At 57.9% G+C, this 23,351-nt stretch overlaps 1 protein-coding gene across 1 annotated transcript; it reads left to right on the top strand.

Annotated features, from left to right (window-relative positions):
* The first annotated feature begins 5 nt into the window (after positions 1-5).
* Positions 6-23,120, top strand: LOC134434514 (cyclin-dependent kinase 16-like). The gene is given in 19 exon segments (XM_063183166.1): positions 6-225; positions 456-576; positions 2,146-2,270; positions 3,446-3,547; positions 4,227-4,283; positions 7,259-7,345; positions 7,347-7,374; positions 8,662-8,756; positions 10,494-10,556; positions 12,072-12,110; positions 12,112-12,196; positions 13,591-13,711; positions 15,504-15,601; positions 16,979-17,084; positions 18,296-18,338; positions 18,542-18,632; positions 19,855-19,932; positions 20,714-20,761; positions 21,257-23,120. Coding segments are annotated over 18 exon segments (1,572 nt in total). The 5' UTR covers positions 6-30; the 3' UTR covers positions 20,752-20,761; positions 21,257-23,120.
* Positions 23,121-23,351: the final 231 nt, after the last annotated feature.

A 23,351-nucleotide genomic window follows, 5' to 3' on the forward strand; every position in this document is an offset into this window, starting at 1 on the left:
CAGGTGTGCAGTGACGCCCGGTGTGCCCAGATGGGCACGGTGGGCAGGGGCTGCCCGGGTGTTCAGGGTCGGTCCCAGGTGTTCAGTGTGGCCCCAGCTGTGCCCAGAGGTGCCCAGGTGTGCAGGGCACTCAGGTGTCCGGTGACCCCACCTTTGCCCAGGTGTGTAGAGCGGCTCCAGGTATGCCCAGCTGTGCCCACGGCTCAGATACGCAGTTGCCCCCAGGTACTGAGGCTGTGCCCAGGTGTGCCCAGGTGTGCCGGGCACTCAGGCGTGCGGTGACCCCAGGTGTGCAGGGTGGCCCCAGCTGTGGCACCCTCAGGTGTGCAGCGAGTTCAGGTGCCCAGCTGTGCCCGGCTGTGCCCAGCTGTGCCGGGCACTCGGGTGTGCGGTGACCCCAGGTGTTGAGGCTGTGCCCAGGTGTGCCAGCCGTGCCCACGTTCAGGTGCCCGCAGGGCAGGGCCATGGACCGGATGAAGAAGATCAAGCGGCAGCTTTCCATGACGCTGCGGGGCGGCCGCGCCCCCGACAAGGCCCTGGGGGGGGACCCCCGCGATGGCACCGGCAGCGACAGCGGTGAGCGCTGGCCCTTTAAGGGGAGCCCCGCCCCCCCCGGAGCTGGCCCCGCCCCCCCCGGAGCCGGCCCCGCCCCTACAAAGTGGGGACCTGGCCCTTTAAGACGGTGCGGGTTGGAAGTGCCTGGCCCTTTAAAAGCTTTGGGGGTGGTGGGAAGGAGATTGGGGCGTTCCTGTCCCTTTAAGAGCGTACCTGTCCCTTTAAGATGGTGTCCGTCCCTTTAAGGGGGTGCCTGTCCCTTTAAGAGCGTACCTGTCCCTTTAAGAGCGTACCTGTCCCTTTAAGAGGGTGTCCGTCCCTTTAAGGGGGTGCCTGTCCCTTTAAGAGCGTACCTGTCCCTTTAAGAGGGTGTCCGTCCCTTTAAGGGGGTGCCTGTCCCTTTAAGAGAGTACCTAGCCTGCTTTGATGGTGCATATCCCTTTAAGAGGATGCCTGTCCCTTTAAGAGGATGCCTGTCCCTTTAAGATGGTGCCTGTTCCTTTAAGAGGGTACCTGGCCTTTTTACGGGGTACCTGTACCTTTAAGAAGTTGGGCAGGCACATTTTGGGGTGCCTGTCCCTTTAAGAGGATACCTATCCCTTTAAAAGGGTGGCTGTCCCTTTAAGAACCTGGGGGGGGGGGGGCACATTTTTGGAGGTGCCTGTCCCTTTAAGAGCATACCTATCCCTTTAAAAGGGTGGCTGTCCCTTTAAGAAGCTGGGGAGGGGGGGGCACATTTTGGGGTACCTGTCCCTTTAAGACCACCCCCCCTCCAGCAGGACGCGGCCCCTTTAAGAGCTGGGGGTCCCCCCCTGTCCCCTCCTGTCCATCTGTCCCCTGTGCCCCCCCCCGGTGTCCGTCCATCTGTCCCCGTGTCCTGTCCCCTGTGCCCCCCCCAGGTGCCACCACCTGTCCCCGGTGCCACCACCTGTGCCCTGTCCCCGTGTCACCTCCCTGTCCCCAAACCGGGGGGGGGGCACAGGGTGGCACAGGGTGGCACAGGGTGGCACCCCTGGGGACCTTTGGGGACATCGCGGGGGGGATTTGGGGGGGATTTGGGGGGATTTTGGGGGGGATTTTGGGGGGTCCTGGGGTCTGGGGGGCTCTTGGGGACACCCGAGGGCTCCTTGGGGACATTTTGGGGGGACATTGGGGGTCCTTGGGGACATGGAGGGGGACATTGGTGACATGGGAGGGTTTTGGGGACAGTTTGGGGACACTGCGGAGTCCCAAGGGGTCCCTTGAGTTTGGGGTTTTTTTTTTTTGGGGGTGTTTTGGGATATTTTGGGGTTCCTGACCCCCCCTGTGTGCCCCCAGAGGCCCAGATGGGGTCGGACAGGGGGGAGGTTTTGGGGGTATTTTGGGGTATTTTGGGGTGGGTTTTGGGTATTTTGGGGTGGTTTGGGGATATTTTGGGGTTCCTGACCCCCCTTTTGTGCCCCCAGATTCGGGGGGGGGGGACAAGGCCCGGATGGGGTCGGACAGGGGGGAGGTTTTGGGGGGATTTGGGTAATTTTGGGGTATTTTTTGGTAATTTTGGGGTATTTTTGGGATATTTTGGGGTCCCTGACCCCCCCTGTGTGCCCCCAGAGCCGGGGGGGGACGAGGCCCGGATGGGGTCGGACGGGGAGAGCGACCCCCCCTCGGGGACATCCTCGGAGGAGGTGGCGTCACCCGTGAGGCTGCGGCAGCACCCGCGGCACGGAGCCTGCGAGGTGGGACCGGGAACCGGGGGGACTGGGAGGGACTGGGGATACTGGGAGGGACTGGGAATGCGACTGGGAGGGACTGGGGGGACTGGGAGGGACTGGGGGGACTGGGGATACTGGGAGGGACTGGGAATGGGACTGGTGGGACCGGGGGACCGGGGGGACTGGGGGGACTGGGAGGGACTGGGAGGGACTGGGAATGGGACTGGGGATACTGGGAGGGACTGGGAGGACTGGGAGGGACTGTGGGGGACTGGGGGGAGTGGAAAACTATGGGGAGTGGGGATACTGGGGATACTGGGGGGACTGGGGGGAGTGGGGGGGACTGGGAGCACTGGGAGGGACTGGGGGGGACTGGGAGGGACTGGGAGCATTGGGGGGACTGGGAGAGACTGGGGGGAGTGGAAAACTATGGGGAGTGGGGATACTGGGGATACTGGGAGGGACTGGGAGGGACTGGGAGAGACTGGGGGGGACTGGGAGCACTGGGAGGGACTGGGGCACTGGGGATACTGGGAGGAGTGGCGGGATACTGGGAGGGCACTGGGAGCACTGGGAGGGCACTGGGAGCACTGGTGTGAGCTGTCCCCTGTCCCCAGGATGTCACCAAGTGCCTGTCCCTGCCTGAGAGGGGAGGGCTGGGGCTGAACTGGGAGCACTGGGATGACACTGGGATGAACTGGTCTGAACTGGGAGGGCACTGGGAGCACTGGGTCCATCCCGGTGTCCCTTGTGTCCCCAGGATGTCACCAAGCGCCCGTCCCTGCCCGCTGACACCCGCCTGCCCGAGGGGGGGCTGGGGCTGAACTGGGGGGCACTGGGATGAACTGGGAGGGCACTGGGATGGACTGGGCTGAACTGGGATGAACTGGGAGCACTGGGATGGACTGGGCTGAACTGGGATGGACTGGGATGAACTGGGAGCACTGGGCTGAACTGGGAGGGCACTGGGATGAACTGGGAGCACTGGGATGAACTGGGCTGAACTGGTCGCGCTGTCCCTGTCCCCAGGATGTCACCAAGCGCCCGTCCCTGCCCGCTGACACCCGCCTGCCCGAGGGGGGGCTGGGGCTGAACTGGGGGGCACTGGGATGAACTGGGAGGGCACTGGGATGGACTGGGCTGAACTGGGATGAACTGGGAGCACTGGGATGGACTGGTCACGCTGTCCCTGTCCCCAGGATGTCACCAAGCGCCTGTCCCTGCCCGCTGACACCCGCCTGCCCGAGGGGGGGCTGGGGCTGCCGGGGCCCCTGAGCCGCCGCCTGCGCCGCGTCTCCCTGGTGCGTCCCAGTATGGACCAGTATGGACCAGTATGGAGCAATATAGACCAGTATAAACCAGTATAGAGCAGTACAGACCAGTACAGACCAGTACAGACCAGTACAGACCATTATAGTCCAGTACAGACCAGTACAGACCCGTACAGACCAGTACAGACTAGTATGGACTAGTATAAACCAGTACAGACCAGTACAAACCATTATAGACCAGTACAGACTAGCACAGGCCAGTACAGACTAGTACAGACCAGTATAGACCAGTACGGACCAGTATAGACCAGTACAGACCATTATAGACCAGTATAAACCGGTATAGACCAGTATAGAGCAGTACAGACCAGTATAAAGTAGTATGGACCGATATAGACCAGTACAAACCAGTATGAACCAGTATGAACCAGTATAAACCAGTATAAACCAGTATGGACCAATATAGACGAGTACAGACCAGTATAAACCAGTACAGACCAGTATAAACCAGTATGGACCAATATAGACCAGTATAAACCAGTATGGACTAGTATGGACCAGTACAGACCAGTATAAACCAGTATAAACCAGTATGGACCAATATAGACCAGTATGGACCAGTATAGACCAGTATAAACCAGTACCGAGCGGGGGTGGGGTCTCCCGGCTCTCCCAGTAACGGGGTCCCCTCTCCCCTCATCCCCCCCAGTCTGAAATCGGCTTCGGGAAATTGGAGACGTACGTGAAACTGGACAAACTGGGAGAGGTGAGGCAGCACCCGTGTCACTGTGTCACCTGTCACCCGTGTCACCCTGTGTGTCACCTGTGTCACCTGTGTCACCTGTGTCACCTGTGATTTGTGTCAGCTGTGTCACTGTGTCACCTCTGTGTCACCTGTGTGTCACCTGTGTCACCTGTGTCACTGTGTCATCTGTTTGTGTCACTGTGTGTCACCTGTGTGTCACCCTCTGTGTCACCTGTGTGTCCTGTGTGTCACCTGTGTCACCTGTGTGTCACCTGTGTGTCACCTGTGTCACCTGTCACCCTGTGTGTCACCTGTGTCACATGTGTGTCACCTGTGTGTCACCCGTGTCACCCGTGTCACCTGTGTCACCTGTGTGTCACCTGTGTCACCTGTCACCTGTGTGTCACCTGTGTCACCTGTGTGTCACCCGTGTCACCCGTGTCACCTGTGTGTCACCTGTCACCTGTGTCACCTGAGTGTCACCTGTGTCACCTTGTGTGTCACCTGTGTGTCACCCTGTGTGCCACCTGTCACCTGTGTCACCTGTGATTTGTGTCAGCTGTGTCTCCTCCGTGTCCCCTCCATGGCTGTGATGTCCCTGTGTCCCCTCTGATGTCCCCTCCAGTGTCCCTGCTGTCCCTGGTGGTGTCCCTGATGATGACCCTGATGTCCCCATGTCCCCAGTGTCCCCATGTCCCCAATGTCCCCAATGTCCCCAGGGCACCTACGCCACGGTGTGCAGCTGTCCCTGATGATGTCCCCAATGTGTCCCCAATGTATTTCTGATGTCCCCAATGTGTCCCTGATGATGTCCCATGTCCCCAGGGCACCTACGCCACGGCGTACAGGTGTCCCTGATGATGTCCCCAATGTATTTCTGATGTCCCCAATGTCCCCAGGGCACCTACGCCACGGTGTACAGGTGTCCCTGATGATGTCCCCAGTGTGTCCCTGATGTCCCCAATGTGTCCCTGATGTCCCTGATGATGTCCCCATGTCCCTGATGTCCCCAGGGCACCTACGCCAAGGTGTACAGGTGTCCCTGATGACCCTGACGATGTCCCCAATGTGTCCCTGATGTCCCCATGTCCCCAGTGTCCCCCTGTCCCCAGGGCACGTGTGCCACGGTGTGCAGGTGTCCCTGATGATGTCCCCAGTGTGTCCCCAATGTATTTCTGATGTCCCCAATGTGTCCCTGATGTCCCCAATGTCCCCAGGGCACCTGCGCCACAGTGTACAGGTGTCCCTGATGATGTCCCCATGTCCCTGATGTCCCCAGTGTGTCCCTGATGTCCCTGATGATGTCCCCAATGTGTCCCTGATGTCCCCAATGTGTCCCTGATGATGTCCCCAATGTCCCCAGGGCACCTACGCCACGGTGTACAGGTGTCCCTGATGTCCCCAATGTGTCCCTGATGTCCCCATGTCCCCAATGTGTCCCTGATGATGTCCCCAATGTCCCCAATGTCCCCAGGGCACCTACGCCACGGTGTACAGGTGTCCCTGAGGATGTCCCCACTGTGTCTCCAATGTGTCCCTGATGTCCCCAATGTCCCCCTGTCCCCAGGGCACCTACGCCACGGTGTACAGGTGTCCCTGACGGTGTCCCCAATGTCCCCACTGTCCCCAGGGCACCTACGCCATGGTGTACAGGTGTCCCTGGCGGTGTTCCCAATGTGTCCCTGATGTCCCCATGTCCCCAATGTGTCCCTGATGATGTCCCCATTGTCCCCAGGGCACCTACGCCACGGTGTACAGGTGTCCCTGATGATGTCCCCAAAGTGTCCCTGATGTCCCTGATGATGTCCCCATTTCCCTGATGTCCCCAATGTGTCCCTGATGTCCCTGATGATGTCCCCAATGTGTCCCTGATGTCCCCAATGTGTCCCTGATGATGTCCCCAATGTCCCCAGGGCACCTGCGCCACAGTGTACAGGTGTCCCTGATGATGTCCCCATGTCCCTGATGTCCCCAGTGTGTCCCTGATGTCCCTGATGATGTCCCCAATGTGTCCCTGATGTCCCCAATGTGTCCCTGATGATGTCCCCAATGTCCCCAGGGCACCTACGCCACGGTGTACAGGTGTCCCTGATGTCCCCAATGTGTCCCTGATGTCCCCATGTCCCCAATGTGTCCCTGATGATGTCCCCAATGTCCCCAATGTCCCCAGGGCACCTACGCCACGGTGTACAGGTGTCCCTGAGGATGTCCCCACTGTGTCTCCAATGTGTCCCTGATGTCCCCAATGTCCCCCTGTCCCCAGGGCACCTACGCCACGGTGTACAGGTGTCCCTGACGGTGTCCCCAATGTCCCCACTGTCCCCAGGGCACCTACGCCATGGTGTACAGGTGTCCCTGGCGGTGTCCCCAATGTGTCCCTGATGTCCCCATGTCCCCAATGTGTCCCTGATGATGTCCCCATTGTCCCCAGGGCACCTACGCCACGGTGTACAGGTGTCCCTGATGATGTCCCCAAAGTGTCCCTGATGTCCCTGATGATGTCCCCATTTCCCTGATGTCCCCAATGTGTCCCTGATGTCCCTGATGATGTCCCCAATGTGTCCCTGATGTCCCCAATGTGTCCCTGATGATGTCCCCAATGTCCCCAGGGCACCTGCGCCACAGTGTACAGGTGTCCCTGATGATGTCCCCATGTCCCTGATGTCCCCAGTGTGTCCCTGATGTCCCTGATGATGTCCCCAATGTGTCCCTGATGTCCCCAATGTGTCCCTGATGATGTCCCCAATGTCCCCAGGGCACCTACGCCACGGTGTACAGGTGTCCCTGATGTCCCCAATGTGTCCCTGATGATGTCCCCAATGTGTCCCTGATGTCCCTGATGATGTCCCCAATGTCCCCAATGTCCCCAGGGCACCTACGCCACGGTGTACAGGTGTCCCTGACGGTGTCCCCAATGTCCCCACTGTCCCCAGGGCACCTACGCCACGGTGTACAGGTGTCCCTGATGATGTCCCCAATGTCCCCAATGTCCCCAGGGCACCTACGCCACGGTGTACAAGGGCCGCAGCAAGCTGACCGAGAACCTGGTGGCGCTGAAGGAAATCCGGCTGGAGCACGAGGAGGGGGGCGCCGTGCACGGCCATCAGAGAGGGTGGGGACATTGGGGACATTGGGGACATTGGGGGGACATTGGGGACACTGGGGACATTGGGGACATTGGGGACACTGGGGGGACACAGCCTGCACGGCCATCAGAGAGGGTGGGGACACTGAGGACACTGGGGACACTGGGGGGACATTGGGGACATTGGGGACACTGGGGGGACACTGAGGGGACATTGGGGACACTGGGGGGACATTGGGGACATTGGGGACACTGGGGAGACACAGCCTGCACGGCTGTCAGAGAGGGTGGGGACGTTGGGGACATTGGGGACACTGAGGGGACATTGGGGACACTGGGGGGACATTGGGGACACTGGGGGGACATTGGGAGGACATCGGGGAGACACAGCCTGCATGGCCATCAGAGAGGGTGGGGACACTGAGGGGACATTGGGGACATCGGGGACACTGGGGGAACGCAGCCTGCACGGCCGTCTCAGAGGGTGGGGACATTGGGGACACCCTGGGGACATTGGGGACATCAGGGGGACATTGGGGGTTTTGGGGACACTGGGGGGACATCGGGGGGACACAGCCTGCACGGCCATCAGAGAGGGTGGGGACATTGGGGACATTGCAGGACATAGAGGGGGCTGCGGGAACATTGGGGACAGGGGGACATCGGGTACACGGAAGGACACGGGACATTTGGGGACACAGCGGGGACGAGGGGACACGGAGGGGACGTGGTGGGACTCAGGGGACATTGGGGGGACATTGAGGGTCCCCAATGTCCCCGCTGTGTCCCTGCTGTGTCCCCAATGTCCCCAATGTCCCCGCTGTGTCCCCAATGTCCCCGCCGTCTCCCCAATGTCCCCAATGTCCCCGCTGTGTCCCCGCCGTGTCCCCAATGTCCCCGCTGTGTCCCCGCTGTGTCCCCAATGTCCCCAATGTCCCCGCTGTGTCCCCGCTGTGTCCCCAATGTCCCCGCCGTGTCCCCAATGTCCCCAATGTCCCCAATGTCCCCAATGTCCCCGCCGTGTCCCCAATGTCCCCGCCGTGTCCCCAATGTCCCCAATGTCCCCAATGTCCCCAATGTCCCTGCTATGTCCCCAATGTCCCCGCTGTGTCCCCAATGTCCCCAATGTCCCCGCTGTGTCCCCGCTGTGTCCCCAATGTCCCCGCCGTGTCCCCAATGTCCCCAATGTCCCCGCTGTGTCCCCGCTGTGTCCCCAATGTCCCTGCCGTGTCCCCAATGTCCCCAATGTCCCTGCTATGTCCCCAATGTCCCCGCTGTGTCCCCAATGTCCCCAATGTCCCCGTGTCCCCGCAGTGTCCCTGCTGCGGGATCTCAAGCACGCCAACGTGGTGACGCTGCACGACATCGTGCACACGCCGCAGTGCCTGACGCTGGTCTTCGAGTACCTGGTGAGCCCCAAAATCACCCCAAAATCACCCCAAAAGGATCCCAAATGTCACCCCAAAGTCACCCCAAAATCCATCCCAAAATTCACCCCGAAATCCATCCCAAATCACCCCAAAATCCATCCCAAATTCATCGTGAAATCACCCCAAATTCACCCCAAAATCCACCCAAAATAATCCCAAATTTCACCCCAAAGTCACCCCAAAATCCATCCCAAAATTCATCCCAAAATCCAGCCCAAATCACCCCCAAATCACCCTAAAATTCACCCCGAAATTCACACCAAAATCCGCCCAAAATAATCCTAAATTTCACCCCAAAGTCACCCCAAATCCATCCCAAAATTCACCCCAAAATCCACCCTAAATCACCCCAAAATCACCCCCAAACCACCCTAAAATTCACCCTGAAATCCACACCAAAATCTCCCCAAAATCCAGCCCAAATCACCCCAAAATCATGCCAAATTCACTGTGAAATCACCCCAAATTCACCCCAAAATCCACCCCAAAATCCACCCAAAATAATCCCAAATTTCACCCCAAAGTCACCCCAAATCCATCCAAAATTCACCCCAAAATCATCCCAAATTCACTGTGAAATCGACCCAAATTCACCCCAAAATCCATCCCAAATCACCCCAAAATCCACCCCAAAATCACCCCCAAATCACCCTAAAATTCACCCCGAAATCCACACCAAAATTTCCCAAAATCCATCCCAAATTCACCCCCAAATCCATCACAAATCACCCCAAAGTCACCTCAAATCATCCCAAAATCCACCCCAAAATTCACCCCAAAATCCATCCCAAATCACCCTAAAATCTATCCCAAATCACCCCAAAATCCACCCCAAATTCACCCCGAAATCACCCTAAAATTCACCCCAAAAATCCATCCCAAATCACCCCAAAATCCATCCAAAATTCACCGTGAAATCGCCCCAAATTCACCCCAAAATCCACCCCAAAATCACCCCCAAATCCACCCAAATTCACCCCAAAATCCATGCTGAATCACCCCAAAATCCACCCCAAAATTCACCCCAAAATCACCCTAAAATTCACCCCAAAATCCACACCAAAATCTCCCCAAAATAATCCCAAATTTCACCCCAAAGTCACCCCAAAATCCATCCCAAATTCACCGTGAAATCGCCCCAAATTCACCCCAAAATCCACCCCAAAATCCACCCCAAAATCACCCCAAAATCCATCCAAAATTCACCCCAAACTCATCCCAAATTCACCGTGAAATCACCCCAAATTCACCCCAAAATCCACCCTAAATCACCCCCAAATCCCCCAAATCTCCCCAAAATCCCCCAAAATCCACCCAAAACCTCCCAAAATCCCCAAAATTAATTACCCCCAAAATCCCAGAAATCCTTCAAACCCCTCACCCCGACGTTGTGCCTGCCGATAACCCCAAAAATCCCCAAAATTCCCCCCCAAAATCCACCCTAAATCTCCCAAAATCCACCCAAAATTTACCCAAACACCCCAAAAACCCCCAAAATTCCCCCCAAAACCCCAAAATCCCATAAAAAACCCCAAATCCTCTCACCCTGACGTGCACGCCAATAACCCCAAAAATCCCCAAAATTCCCCCCAAAATCCACCCTAAATCTCCCCAAAATCCCCCAAAATTTACCCAAACACCCCCAAAAACCCCAAAATTCCCCCCAAAAACCCCCAAAATTCCCCCCAAAATTTGGGATTTTTCTGCTCCGCCCAGGACCGGGACCTGAAGCAGTACCTGGACGATTGTGGGAACGTCATCAGCATGCACAACGTCAGGGTGAGGGGTTTGGGGTTTTTTTATGGGATTTTGGGGTTTTTTATGGGATTTTGGGGGTTTTGGGGGGAATTTTGGGGATTTTGGGGTGTTTGGGTAAATTTTTTGGAGGATTTTGGGGAGATTTAGGGTGGATTTTGGGGGGATTTTTGGGGTCATCAGCATGCACAACGTCAGGGTGAGGGGATTTGGGGTTTTTTATGGGATTTTGGGGATTTTGGGAAATTTTGGTGGTTTTGGGGGAATTTTTGGGGTTTTTGGGGGGTTTGGGTAAAATTTTGGGAGGATTTTGGGGAGATTTAGGGTGCATTTTGGGAAGATTTTGGGGGATTTTAGTGGGATTTGGGGGAGTTTTGGGGTCATCAGCATGCACAACGTCAGGGTGAGGCTTTGGGGTTTTTATGGGATTTTGGGGTTTTTTTGGGTATTTGGGGTTTTTTTTGGGTATTTTAATGGAATTTTGGGGGTTTTGGGGTGTTTGGGGGAGTTTTGGGGGTTTTGGGGTGTTTGGGTAAATTTTGGGGTGATTTTGGGGAGATTTAGGGAGGATTTTGGGGGAATTTTGGGGATTTTTTGGGGTTATCAGCATGCACAACGTCAGAGTGAGGGGTTTGGGGTTTTTATGGGATTTTGGGGTTTTTTTTGTGGGGAATTTTGGGGTTTTGGGGTGTTTGGGTAAATTTTGGGGTAATTTTGGGGAGATTTAGGGTGGATTTTGGGGGGAATTTTGGGGATTTTTGGGATTATCGACGTGCACAACGTCAGGGTGAGGGGATTTGGGGCTTTTATGGGATTTTGGGGGGGTTTGGGGTTTCTGGTATTTCCCAGGGAGGTTTAGGAGCCACAGAGGGACTGGGATTGTCCTGGGGTGGTCCCCCGTCTGTCTCTGTCTGTCTGTCCCTGTCTGTCTGTCTGTCCCTGTCTGTCTGTCTGTCTGTCTGTCCCTGTCTGTCTGTCTGTCTGTCCCTGTCTGTCTGTCTGTCTGACCCGTGTTTTCGGGTGCAGCTGTTCCTGTTCCAGCTGCTGCGCGGTCCCTGTCTGTCTGTCTGTCCCTGTCTGTCTGTCTGTCTGACCCCTGTTTTTGGGTGCAGCTGTTCCTGTTCCAGCTCCTGCAGAGTCTCTGTCTGTCTGTCTGTCCCTGTCTGTCTGTCTGTCTGTGTGTCCCTGTTTGTGTGTCTGTCTGTCTGTCTGTCCCTGTTTGTGTGTCTGTCTGTCTGTCCCTGTCTGTCCCTGTCTGTCTGTCTGTCTGTCCCTGTTTGTGTGTCTGTCTGTCTGTCTGTCTGTCTGACCCTGTTTGTCTGTCCAGCTGTTCCTGTTCCAGCTGCTGCGCGGTCTCTGTCTGTCTGTCTGTCCCTGTCTGTCCCTGTCTGTCCCTGTCTGTCTGACCCTGTCTGTCTGTCTGACCCTGTCTGTCTGTCTGTCTGACCCTGTCTGTCTGTCCAGCTGTTCCTGTTCCAGCTGCTGCACGGTCTCTGTCTGTCTGTCTGTCTGACTGTCTGACCCTGTCTGTCTGTCCAGCTGTTCCTGTTCCAGCTGCTGCGCGGTCTCGCCTTCTGTCAACCGTCACAAGGTTCTGCACCGCGACCTCAAACCCCAGAACCTCCTGCTCAGCCGCCGGGGGGACCTCAAGCTGGCGGATTTCGGTCTGGGCACCCCAAAAACCTCCCTGGCACCCCAAAAACCCCCCTGGCACCCCAAAAACCTCCCTGGCACCCCAAAAACCCCGAAAACCTCACCTGGGACCCCAAAAACCTCACCTGGGACCCCCAAAACCTCTCTGGGACCCCAAAAACCTCACCTGGGCACCCCAAAAACCTCACGTGGCACCCCAAAAACCTCACCCGGCACCCCCAAAAACCTCACCTGGGACCCCAAAAACCTCACCTAGGACCCCCAAAACCTCACCCGGCACCCCAAAAACCCCAAAAATCTCACCCGGCACCCCCAAAAACCTCACCTGGGACCCCAAAAAACCCCGAAAACCTCACCCGGGACCCCAAAAACCCCAAAAACCTCACCCGGGACCCCAAAAACCTCACCTGGGACCCCAAAAACCTCCCCAAAACCCCATCAGAACCCCATAAAATCCCCCAAAAATCCCATAAACCTCTCCTGGCACCCCAAAACCCCTTCAGAAAACCATAAACCCCCCCCAAAAAACCCCATAAACCTTTCCAGGATCTGCTCAGCCATTGGGGTGACCTCAAGCTGGCAGATTTCAGTCAGGGCACCCCAAAAACCTCACCTGGGACCCCCCAAAAAACCTCACCTAGGACCCCTAAAACCTCCCTGGGACCCCAAAAAATTCCTCAAAACTCCTCAAACCCTCTCAGGACCCCATTTTCTGCCCCCTCGACCCACTTTGTGCCCCCCCCTGACCCCATTTCATGTCCCCCAGCCCCATTTTTTACCCCCCACACCCCATTTTCTGCCTCCCAGCCCCATTTTGTACCCTCCCTGACACCATTTTCTGCCCCCCCAGCCCCATTTTTTTACCCCCCCATACCTCATTTTCTGCTCCCCAGCCCCATTTTTGCCCCCCCCGACCCCATTTTCTGACCCCCAGCCCCATTTTTTACCCCCCCATACCCCATTTTTTGCCCCCAACCCCATTTTTGCCCCCCGACCCCATTTCATGCCCCCCAGCCCCATTTTTACTCCCCCATACCCCATTTTTTATCCCCTTATACCCTATTTTGTCTCCCCAAACCCCATTTTCTGCCCCCCCAGCCCCATTTTTTACCCCCCCTGACCCCCACTTTGTGCCCCCCAGCCCCATTTTTTACCCCCCCATACCCCATTTTCTGCCCCCCCAGCCCCATTTTTGCCCCCCAACCCCATTTTCTGCCCCCCCGACCCATTTTTACCCCCTCATACCCCATTTTTTTTGCCCCCAGCCCCATTTTGCCCCCCCCATTTCATGCCCCCCCGACCCCATTTCATGCCCCCCCAGCCCCATTTTTTACCCCCCCCATACCCCACTTTGTGCCCCCCAGCCCCATTTTTGCCCCCCCTGACCCCACTTGGTGCCCCCCAGGCCTGGCCCGTGCCAAGTCCATCCCCACCAAGACGTTCTCGAGCGAGGTGGTGACGCTGTGGTACCGCCCGCCCGACATCCTGCTGGGATCCACGGAGTACAGCACCCAGATCGACATGTGGTGGGCACCGGGATGGGCACGGGGATGGGCATTGGGGGCACTGGGGGGCACTGGGATGGGCACTGGGGGCACTGGGAGGGACTGGGAGGGACTGGGATTTACTGGGATGGGCACTGGGGGCACTGGGATGGGCACATCCTGCTGGGATCTACGGAGTACAGCACCCAGATCGACATGTGGTGGGCACCGGATGGGCACGGGGATGGGCATTGGGGGCACTGGGGGCACTGGGATGGGCACTGGGGGCACTGGGAGGGACTGGGATGGGCACGGGGATGGGCACTGGGGGCACTGGGATGGGCACTGGGGGCACTGGGAGGGACTGGGAATTACTGGGATGGGCACTGGAAGCTCTGGGATGGGCACTGGGGGCACTGGGATTTACTGGGGGCACTGGGATGGGCACATCCTGCTGGGCTCCACCGAGTACAGCACCCAGATCGACATGTGGTGGGCACCGGGATGGGCACGGGGATGGGCACTGGGGGCACTGGGATTTACTGGGATGGGCACTGGGGGCACTGGGATTTACTGGGGGCACTGGGAGGGACTGGGAGGGACTGGGATTCACTGGGATGGGCACTGGGGGCACTGGGATGGGCACATCCTGCTGGGATCTACGGAGTACAGCACCCAGATCGACATGTGGTGGGGCACCGGGATGGGCACGGGGATGGGCATTGGGGGCACTGGGATTTACTGGGATTCACTGGGAGGGGCACTGGGGGCACTGGGATGGGCACATCCTGCTGGGATCCACTGAGTACAGCACCCAGATCGACGTGTGGTGGGCACTGGGATGGGCACGGGGATGGGCACTGGGGGCACTGGGATTTACTGGGATGGGCACTGGGATGGGCACTGGGATTTACTGGGATTCACTGGGATGGGCACTGGGGGCACTGGGATGGGCACATCCTGCTGGGCTCCACCGAGTACAGCACCCAGATCGACATGTGGTGGGCACTGGGAGCACTGGGAGGGACTGGGAGGGACACTGGGGGCACTGGGATCCACTGGGATGGGCACTGGGGGCACTGGGGGCACTGGGAATTACTGGGATGGGCACTGGGATTCACTGGGATTTACTGGGATGGGCACTGGGATTTACTGGGATGGGCACTGAGATGGACTGGATTCACTGGGATTTACTGGGATGGTTTGGAGCTTTGGGGGTAACTTTGGGGTTTTTTTTTGAGGTAATTTTGGGGTAACTTTGGGGGTTTTTTGGGGTAACTTTGGGGTTTTTTTGGGGGGTAATTTTGGGGTAACTTTGGGGGTGATTTTGGTGTAATTTTGGGGTAACTTTGGGGGGTTTTTTGGGGTAATTTTGGGGTTTTTTTGGGGGGTAATTTTGGGGTAACTTTGGGGGTTTTGGGGGTAATTTTGGGGTAACTTTGGGGGTTTTTTGGGGGTAATTTTGGGGTAACTTTGGGGGTTTTTTTTGGGGTAACTTTGGGGATTTTTGGGGTAACTTTGGGGTTTTTTTGGGGTAATTTTGGGGTGATTTTGGGGTAACTTTGGGGTTTTTTGAGGGTAATTTGGGGGGTTTTTTGGGGTAACTTTGGGGTGTTTTTGGGGTAATTTTGGGGTTTTTTTGGGGTAATTTTGGGGTAACTGGGGTTTTTTTGGAGTAATTTTGGGGTAACTGGGGTTTTTTTTTGGGGTAACTTTGGGGGGTTTTTGGGGTAACTTTGGGGGTTTTTTTTGGGGTAACTTTGGGGGTGTTTTGGTGTAATTTTGGGGTAACTTTGGGGGTGTTTTTGGGGTAATTTTGGGGTGTCCCTGGCAGGGGGGTCGGCTGCATCTTCTCGGAGATGGTGACGGGGCGGCCGCTGTTCCCCGGGGCCACAGTGGAGGAGCAGCTGCATTTCATCTTCCGCCTGCTCGGTGCGTCCGGGGGGAAAAACGGGGGGTTCGGGAAAATTGGGGGGGTTCGGGAAAATTGGGGGGATCGGGAAAATTGGGGGGATTGGGAAAATTGGGGGGATTGGGAAAATTGGGGGGTTCGGGAAAATTGGGGGGATCGGGAAAATTGGGGGGATTGGGAAAATTGGGGGGTCTGGGAAAATTGGGGGGATCGGGAAAATTGGGGGGATTGGGAAAATTGGGGGGTCTGGGAAAATTGGGGGGTTCGGGAAAATTGGGGGGTTCGGGAAAATTGGGGGGGTTCGGGAAAATTGGGGGGGATTGGAAAATTGGGGGGTCTGGGAAAATTGGGGGGTTTGGGAAAATTGGGGGGTTCGGGAAAATTGGGGGGGTTCGGGAAAATTGGGGGGATTGGGAAAATTGGGGGGGTTTGGGAAAATTGGGGGGATTGGGAAAATTGGGGGGTTTGGGAAAATTGGGGGGATTGGGAAATTGGGGGGTCTGGGAAAATTGGGGGGTTTGGGGAAATTGGGGGATTGGGAAAATTGGGGGGTTCGGGAAAATTGGGGGGATTGGGAAAATTGAGGGGTTTGGGAAAATTGGGGGGATTGGGAAAATTGGGGGGTTTGGGAAAATTGGGGGGTTTGGGGGAAATCCGGGGGGGTTTGGGGGAAAATCCTTGGGGGTTTGGGTACATCTGGGGTGGGGGATTTGGGGGAAATATGGGGGAAATTTGGGGGGGTTTGGGGGAATTTGGGGAAAATCTTTGGGGGGTTATGGGGCAAATCCAAGGGGATTTGGGGCAAATCTGGGGGGTGTTGGGGGAAATTTGGAGAAATCTGGGGGGATTTGGGGGAATTTAGGAAAAATCTTGGGGGGGGTTTGGGGGAAAATCGGGCAAATCTGGGCAGGATTTGGGGCAAATCCAGGAGAATTCGGGCAGATTTGGGAAAATCCGGGGGAGTTTGGGGTAAATTTGGGGGGTTTGGGTAAATCCGGGGGGGTTTGGGGTAACTCTGGGGGTTTGGGGTAAATCTGGGGGGTTTGGGGTAATTTTGGGGGGTTTTGGGGTAAATCTGGGGGGTTTGGGGTAATTTTGGGGGGTTTGAGGTAATTCTGGGGGGTTTGGGGTAATTTTGGGGGGTTTGGGGTAAATCTGAGGGGGTTTGGGGTAATTTTGGGGGTTTGGGGTAAATGTGGGGGGTTTGGGGTAATTTTGGGGGTTTGGGGAAACTCTGGGGGGTTTGGGGTAATTTTGGGGGTTTGGGGTAATTTTGGGGGTTTGGGGAAACTCTGGGGGGTTTGGGGTAATTTTGGGGGTTTGGGGTAAATGTGGGGGGTTTGGGGGTAATTTTGGGGGCTCTGACCCCTTCTCCCCACCCCGTGCCCCCCCCTCAGGGACCCCGACGGAGGAGACGTGGCCGGGCATCGGTGCCAACGCCGAGTTCCGGGCACACAAATACCCCCTGTACCCGCCCGAGGGGCTGCGGCAGCACGCGCCACGGTCCGGGACGGACACAGCGGGACACGGACGGACAGACGGACAGACGGACACAGTGGGGACAGACAGACAGGGGACAGGGAGGGGGACAGACGGACGGGGGACGGGGAGGGGACAGGGAGGGGACAGACAGGGGGGACAGACAGACAGGGGACAGGGAAGGGACAGACAGGGGGACAGACAGACACAGTGGGGACAGGGAGGGGACAGACACAGGACAGGGACAGGGAGGGGACAGACACAGGACAGGGACAGACAGGGGACAGGGAAGGGACAGACAGACAGGGACAGACAGACAGACACAGCGGGGACAGACAGGGGGACAGACAGGGACAGGGAGGGGACAGACAGACAGGGGGACAGACGGGACAGAAGGGACAGACAGGGGACAGTGAGGACAGACGGTGTGAACAGACGGAGGACACAGAGGGGATGGAGGGGGACAGACAGACAGAGAGGGGGACAGACAGATGAGACAGACAGGGACAGACAGGACAGACAGGGACAGACAGACGAGACAGGGACAGACAGGACAGACAGGGGACAGGGAAGGGACAGACAGACAGGGGACAGACAGACAGGGACAGACAGACAGGGGACAGACAGAGGGAGAGACAGGGGACAGACAGGCACAGCGGGGGACAGACAGACAGGGGACAGTGAGGGGACAGCGGGGTGGCACATGGGCACGGGAGGTGGCACCTGGGCTGGCACGTGTCCCGTGGGGTGACACCTGTGCTTTGTCCCATAAGGTGGCACCTGTCCTGTGGGGTGGCACGTGGGTGGCGCTTGTCCTTTTGTGTGTCCCACGGGGGTGGCACCTGTCCCGTGGGCTGTCCCATGCGGGTGGCACCTGTCCCATAGTGGTGGCACGTGAGTGGCACCTGGGCCGTGGTGACACCTGTCCCGTGGGGTGGCGGCCTGTCCCCTGGGGTGTCCCATAGTGGTGGCACCTGTCCCATGGAATGGCACCTGTCCCCTGGGGTGTCCCATGGGGTGTCCCTTTGTCCCCTGTGGGTGTCCCTGTCCCCCTGTGGGTGTCCCCTGGGGTGTCCCTGTCCCCTATGGGGTGTTCCTGTCCCCTGGGGTGTCCCTCTGTCCCCTGGGGTGTCCCTCTGTCCCTGTGGGTGTCCCTCTGTCCCCGTGCGCTCCCCCCGTCCCCCGGGTGCGTTGGTGGCTCCTGAGTCCCCTTTGTCCCCTCATTGTCCCCTCAGGTTGGACGAGGACGGCGCCGACCTCCTGGGGCAGCTGCTGCAGGTGAGCTGGGCGTGGCCTGTGCTGGCCCCGCCCCCTGTGACCACACCCCCGATGACTCCACCCCTCCCTCCATGGGCGTGGCTCCCGGGGAGGGGGTGGGGCTGCAGCCACGCCCCTCTGAAGGGCGGGGCGGGGTTTGGCGTAGCCACGCCCATTTGTGGGCGTGTCCCACGCGTGGGCGTGGCCTGACGGGGGCGGGGCAGTTTGAGGGGCGGCGGCGGGTGCCGGCGGCGGAGGCCATGGGACACCGGTTCTTCAGCTGCCTGGGGCCGCGCGTCGGCAACCTGCCCGACAGTGAGTGGGCGGGGCCTGGGGGGGAGGGGCTGAGGGGGCGGGGCTTGCCGGGGTGTGGCACTGAGGGCGGGGGTTTGCATGGGTGTGGCATTGGGGTGGGGCTTCATGTGGGTGGGGCATTGGCAGGGTGGTGCCAGTGGGGTGGGGTTGGGGGAGGATTTTCATGTGGGTGTGGCACTGGGGGCGGAGCTTCAATGGGTGTGGCACTGGGGGCGGAGCTTTAATGGGTGCAGCACTGGGGGCGGAGCTTCAATGGGCGTGACACTGGGGGCGGAGCTTCAATGGGTGTGACCCTGGGGGCGGAGCTTCAATGGGTGTGGCACTGGGGGGTGGAGCTTCGATGAGTGTGGCACTGGGGGCGGAGCTTCAATGGGTGCGGCACTGGGGGCGGAGCTTCAATGGGTGTGGCGCTGGAGGCAGGGGCTTCATGAGGGGTGTGGTAATGGGGGCGGGGCTTTGATGGTTTGTGGCAATGGGGGGCGGAGTTTCCATGGGTGTGGTGCTGGGGCGGGGCTTCACATGGGTGGGGCATTGGGAGGGTGGTGTGTGGGGTTTGGGGCGGGGTTTCACATGGGTGTGGCACTGGGGGTGGAGCTTGGTGAGGGTGTGGCAATGGGGGGCGGGGCTTTGCATGGGTGTGGCACTGGGGATGGAGCTTTGTGAGGGTTTGAAAATGGGGCGGGATTTTGTGTGGGTGTGGCAATGGGGTGGGGCTGCAATTGGGGTGGAGTTTCCATGGGTGTGGCACTGGGGGTGCGTCTTAATGAGGGTGTGGGTGTGGCATGGGGAGGGTGGTGCCAATGGGGAAGAGTTTGGGGTGGGGCATTGGGATGGGTGTGGCACTGGGGGAGGAGACTCAAATGGGTGTGGCACAGGGGTGGAGCTTCGTGTGGGTGTGGCACTGGGGGCGGAGCCTTGGAAGGGTGGAGCACAGTGGGGCGGGGCTTAATGGGTGTGGTCATTGGGGGAGGGGCTTCACATGGGTGGGGGCTTTGGGGGTGGGACATTGAGAGGGTGGAGCTCAGAGTGGGTGTGGCTTAGAGTGGGCGGGGCTTATCTGGATTGGGCGCTTCCATGGGTGAAGCTGTGCTGTGGGTGGGGCTGTCTGGGTGTGGGTTAACAGCAGGTGGGTGTGGTTATGCAAATAAGGGGTGTGGTTTTCTGGGGGTGTGGCTTGTGCTGGCCACGCCCCTTGATTTGGGGTTTCCCCGCCCCCCCCCAGCCACGTCCATCTTCGCGCTGAAGGAGATCCAGCTGCAGAAGGAGCCGGGGCTGCGCACGGGGCCCCTGCCCCCCACAGGTGGGACCCCAAAACCCCTGAACCCCAAAACACCTGAACCCCAAATCCTGAACCCCACAGGTGGGACCCCAAAAACACCTGATCCCCAAAAACCTTTGAACCCCAAAAACCCTGAACCCCAAAAACTCCTGCTCCCCACAGGTGGGACCCCAAAAACCCTGAACCCCAAAAACACCTGAACCCCCAAAATCCTGAACCCCAAATCCCGAACCCCAAATCCTGAAACCCCAAAAACCCCTGCCCCCCACAGGTGGGACCCCACAAACACCTGAACCCCAAAAACCTCCTGAAACCACGCCCTGATTCTTGGGGTGTTTTGGGGGGATTTTGGGGGTTTTTTGAGGTGATTTTGGGGATTTTTTGGGGGGTTATTTGGGGTTGTTTTGGGGGATTTTTGGGGTAATTTTTGAGGTGATTTCATTTTTTTTAAATGTGATTTTGGGTTATTTTTGAGGTGATTCTGGTTTGGTTTTTTTGGGGGGGTGTTTAGGGGGTATATTTAAGGGGTTTTGGGGTTTTTTTGAGGTGGTTTTGGGGTTTTTTGGGGGGTGTTTATGGTACATTTTTAAGGAGTTTTGGGGTTTTTTTTGAGATGATTTTGGGGGGGTTTTTTGAGGCGGTTTTTGGGGTATTTTTGGTGTGTTTAAGAGGTAGTTTTGAGGTGGTTTGGAGGTTATTTTTGAAGTATTTTCAGGCTTTTTTCAGGTGATTTTGGGTTTTTTTTGAGGTGATTTTGGGTTTTTTTTTTGTGGGGTTTTCTGACCCATTTTTTCCCCTACAGGTTCTTCCGCCTTCCGGGTGCTCGACACCGAATTCTGATGTTAAGCAGGTGAGGCCCCCCCCCCCCCCCCCCCCCCCAAAATCTGGGATCAGACCCCCCAAAAATCTCAAAATTTGGGATCAGCCCCCCGAAATCGGGGATCAGCCCCCCAAAATCTCAAAATTTGGGATCAGCCCCCCAAAATCGGGGATCAGCCCCTCCGAAATCTCAAAATTTGGGATCAGCCCCCCAAAATCGGGGATCAGCTCCCCCAAAATCTCAACATTTAGGATCAGCCCCCCAAAATCTGGGATCCCAAAATATGTGTGTGTGGGGGGGGGGGCATCATTGGGGAATGACCCCCAAACCCCCCCTAAAAATCCCCAAAATTATAAAAATTCAGGACCTTCCCCCTTGGAATTTTGGGATCTCCCAAAACCGGACCAGCCCCATTTAAAATTTGGGGTTCAGACCCCCCCCAACAATTTCAGGGAGGGGATAAATTTTGGGGGTGAATTTTCATCTTTTTGGGTTCCTTTTTTTAACTCTTTCCTCTCCCCACAGCCCCCGGATCGCTGCTGCGTTTCCCCCAAGGACCCCCCAAAATCGGGGCTGGGGTCCCCCCCAAAAAAACCTCCAGGACTTTGGGGACACCCCAAAACTCCTCATGAAGGGGTCAGGGGGGTCCTTGGACTGCTGACCCCCCAAAAAACCCCAACACCCCCCAAGGAACTGCTGCTGGATTTTGGGGGGGGGGGGTTTCACTGGGACCCCCATTGTGGGGGGGTGGAATTTGGGGTGTCCCCCCCCATTTTTTGGGGTCCCCTCCCCATTTTTTGGGGTCCCCTCCCTATTTTTTGGGGTCCCCCCCCATTTTTTGGGGGGTTCTTCCCCCCCCGATTTACGTCGAGTTTTATTTTTTCAAGGCAATATTATAAATCAGAGTCTATATCGGCCCCTCCCCCCGCCGGGGCGGGGCCTAAATGGGAGGGGCCTAAAGGGGGTGGGGCCTAAAGGGGAGGGGCCAAAAAGGGGCGGGGCCTAAAGGGGAGTGGGGGGAGGGGCGTGTGCTCGGAGGTTATTCGTGCTTTACTCCAGGGTTACTCGGGGTTGGGCCCTTTCCACTCCAAGGTTACTCAGACTTTACTCCAAGGCTGGACCCACTTCACTCCGTAGTTACTCCAGGCTTAGTCAGACTTTACTCCAAGGTTGGGCCGTCTTTACTCTGTGGTTACTCCAGGGTTACTCAGACTTTACTCCAAGGCAGCTCAGGCCCCGCTCTGGGCCACCCCTGCCCTACTCCAGCCTTACTCCAGGGTTACTCAGCCTCCTCTCGCTCCTGCTCTTGGTTACTCCTGAGTTACTGCAGGTTCTTACTCAGAGCCTCCTCCGGTCTCACATTGAGGTTGCTCCGGACTCGATTCTTACTCAGACTTTACTCCAGAGTTACTCACGGCCAGGGTGGGGCCTCGGCTCCAACTCAGCCTTTGAGGGACTCAGGACTTGCCGGCGGAATTTACTCCAGACTTACTCCAGATTTACTCAGCTCCTCACTCCAGCCTTGCTCAGCTCCCCCTTGCTGGGTTGTTTTGGGTCCTTTGGCGCTGCTCACACCTTACTCTTACCTTCCTCACACCTTACTCCGGGTGCTTGGATCCTTTTTGCCTTTGCTCTGCGCTTACTCCGCCCTTACTCGGCGCTTCCCGCGCTCGCTCAGCCCCTGCTCGGAGCTGCCTCAGCCTTTACTCGGAGCTTACTCAGCCCTCGAATGGACATTGCTCGGCCTTTACTCAGAGGTTGCTCAGCCTTCTTCACAGACATTACTCAGCCTTTACTCGGAGGTTACTCAGAAGTTGCCCAGTCTTTACTTGGAAGTTACTCAGCCCTTGAACAGACGTTACTCACCGATTACTCCGGGGTTACTCCCAGCCCACCCACAAGAGACACGTCTCCCCTCACTGGATACTCTGGGGTTACTCCCCCTTTACTCCGAGGTGAAGTTTCACTCCAGGGCTACCCCCACGCTACTCTGGGGTTACTCCACTGTTACTCTCACTTTACCCCAAGGTTACTCCGGGGTTGCTCCCACTTTGCTCTGGTTTTACTCTGAAGCTCCTCCCCCTCCCCCAGCCTCACTCAGGACCGCCCCTCCCCCCTGGGGGCGTGGCCTCGCTCTGGGGGCGTGGCCTCTTCACAGTGGGCGGGATCTCTGTGGCTCCGCCCCCTCCCTGGGCAGGGGGGGAGGGGCGGGGGGAGCCGTGGGCCGCGATGGGGGGAGGGGAGGGGGGAGGGGCGGCACGGAGCCCGGGGGGGCGGGGCGAAATAGGCTCCGCCCTCCTTTATGACGTCACTGGGGAGGGCAAAGGGGCGGGGCCGTGGCGTTTCGGCTGTAACGGGACCGGACCATTAAAACCTCCCCGGGAGCGGCGTCAGCGTCTGTGAGCCCAAAACCAAAACGGGACCCCCAAAACCAACCTGGAGACTCCAAAAAACCCGGGGACCCCCTCGGAGACCCCAAAACGAAACCGGGACCCCAAAACCCCCCCGGGACTCCCTCGGGACCCCCAGAACAGCCCCGGTCCCCCCCTCCCCCTCACGCGTTCCGCCATTCCCGCCCTTCCCTCCTCTCCCCCAGCCCCAATGGTCTCGTCCACGCGCC

This window comes from Melospiza melodia, unplaced genomic scaffold, assembly GCF_035770615.1.
Source record: "Melospiza melodia melodia isolate bMelMel2 unplaced genomic scaffold, bMelMel2.pri scaffold_370, whole genome shotgun sequence".
In the NCBI taxonomy this organism is placed as follows: Eukaryota; Metazoa; Chordata; class Aves; order Passeriformes; family Passerellidae; genus Melospiza; species Melospiza melodia.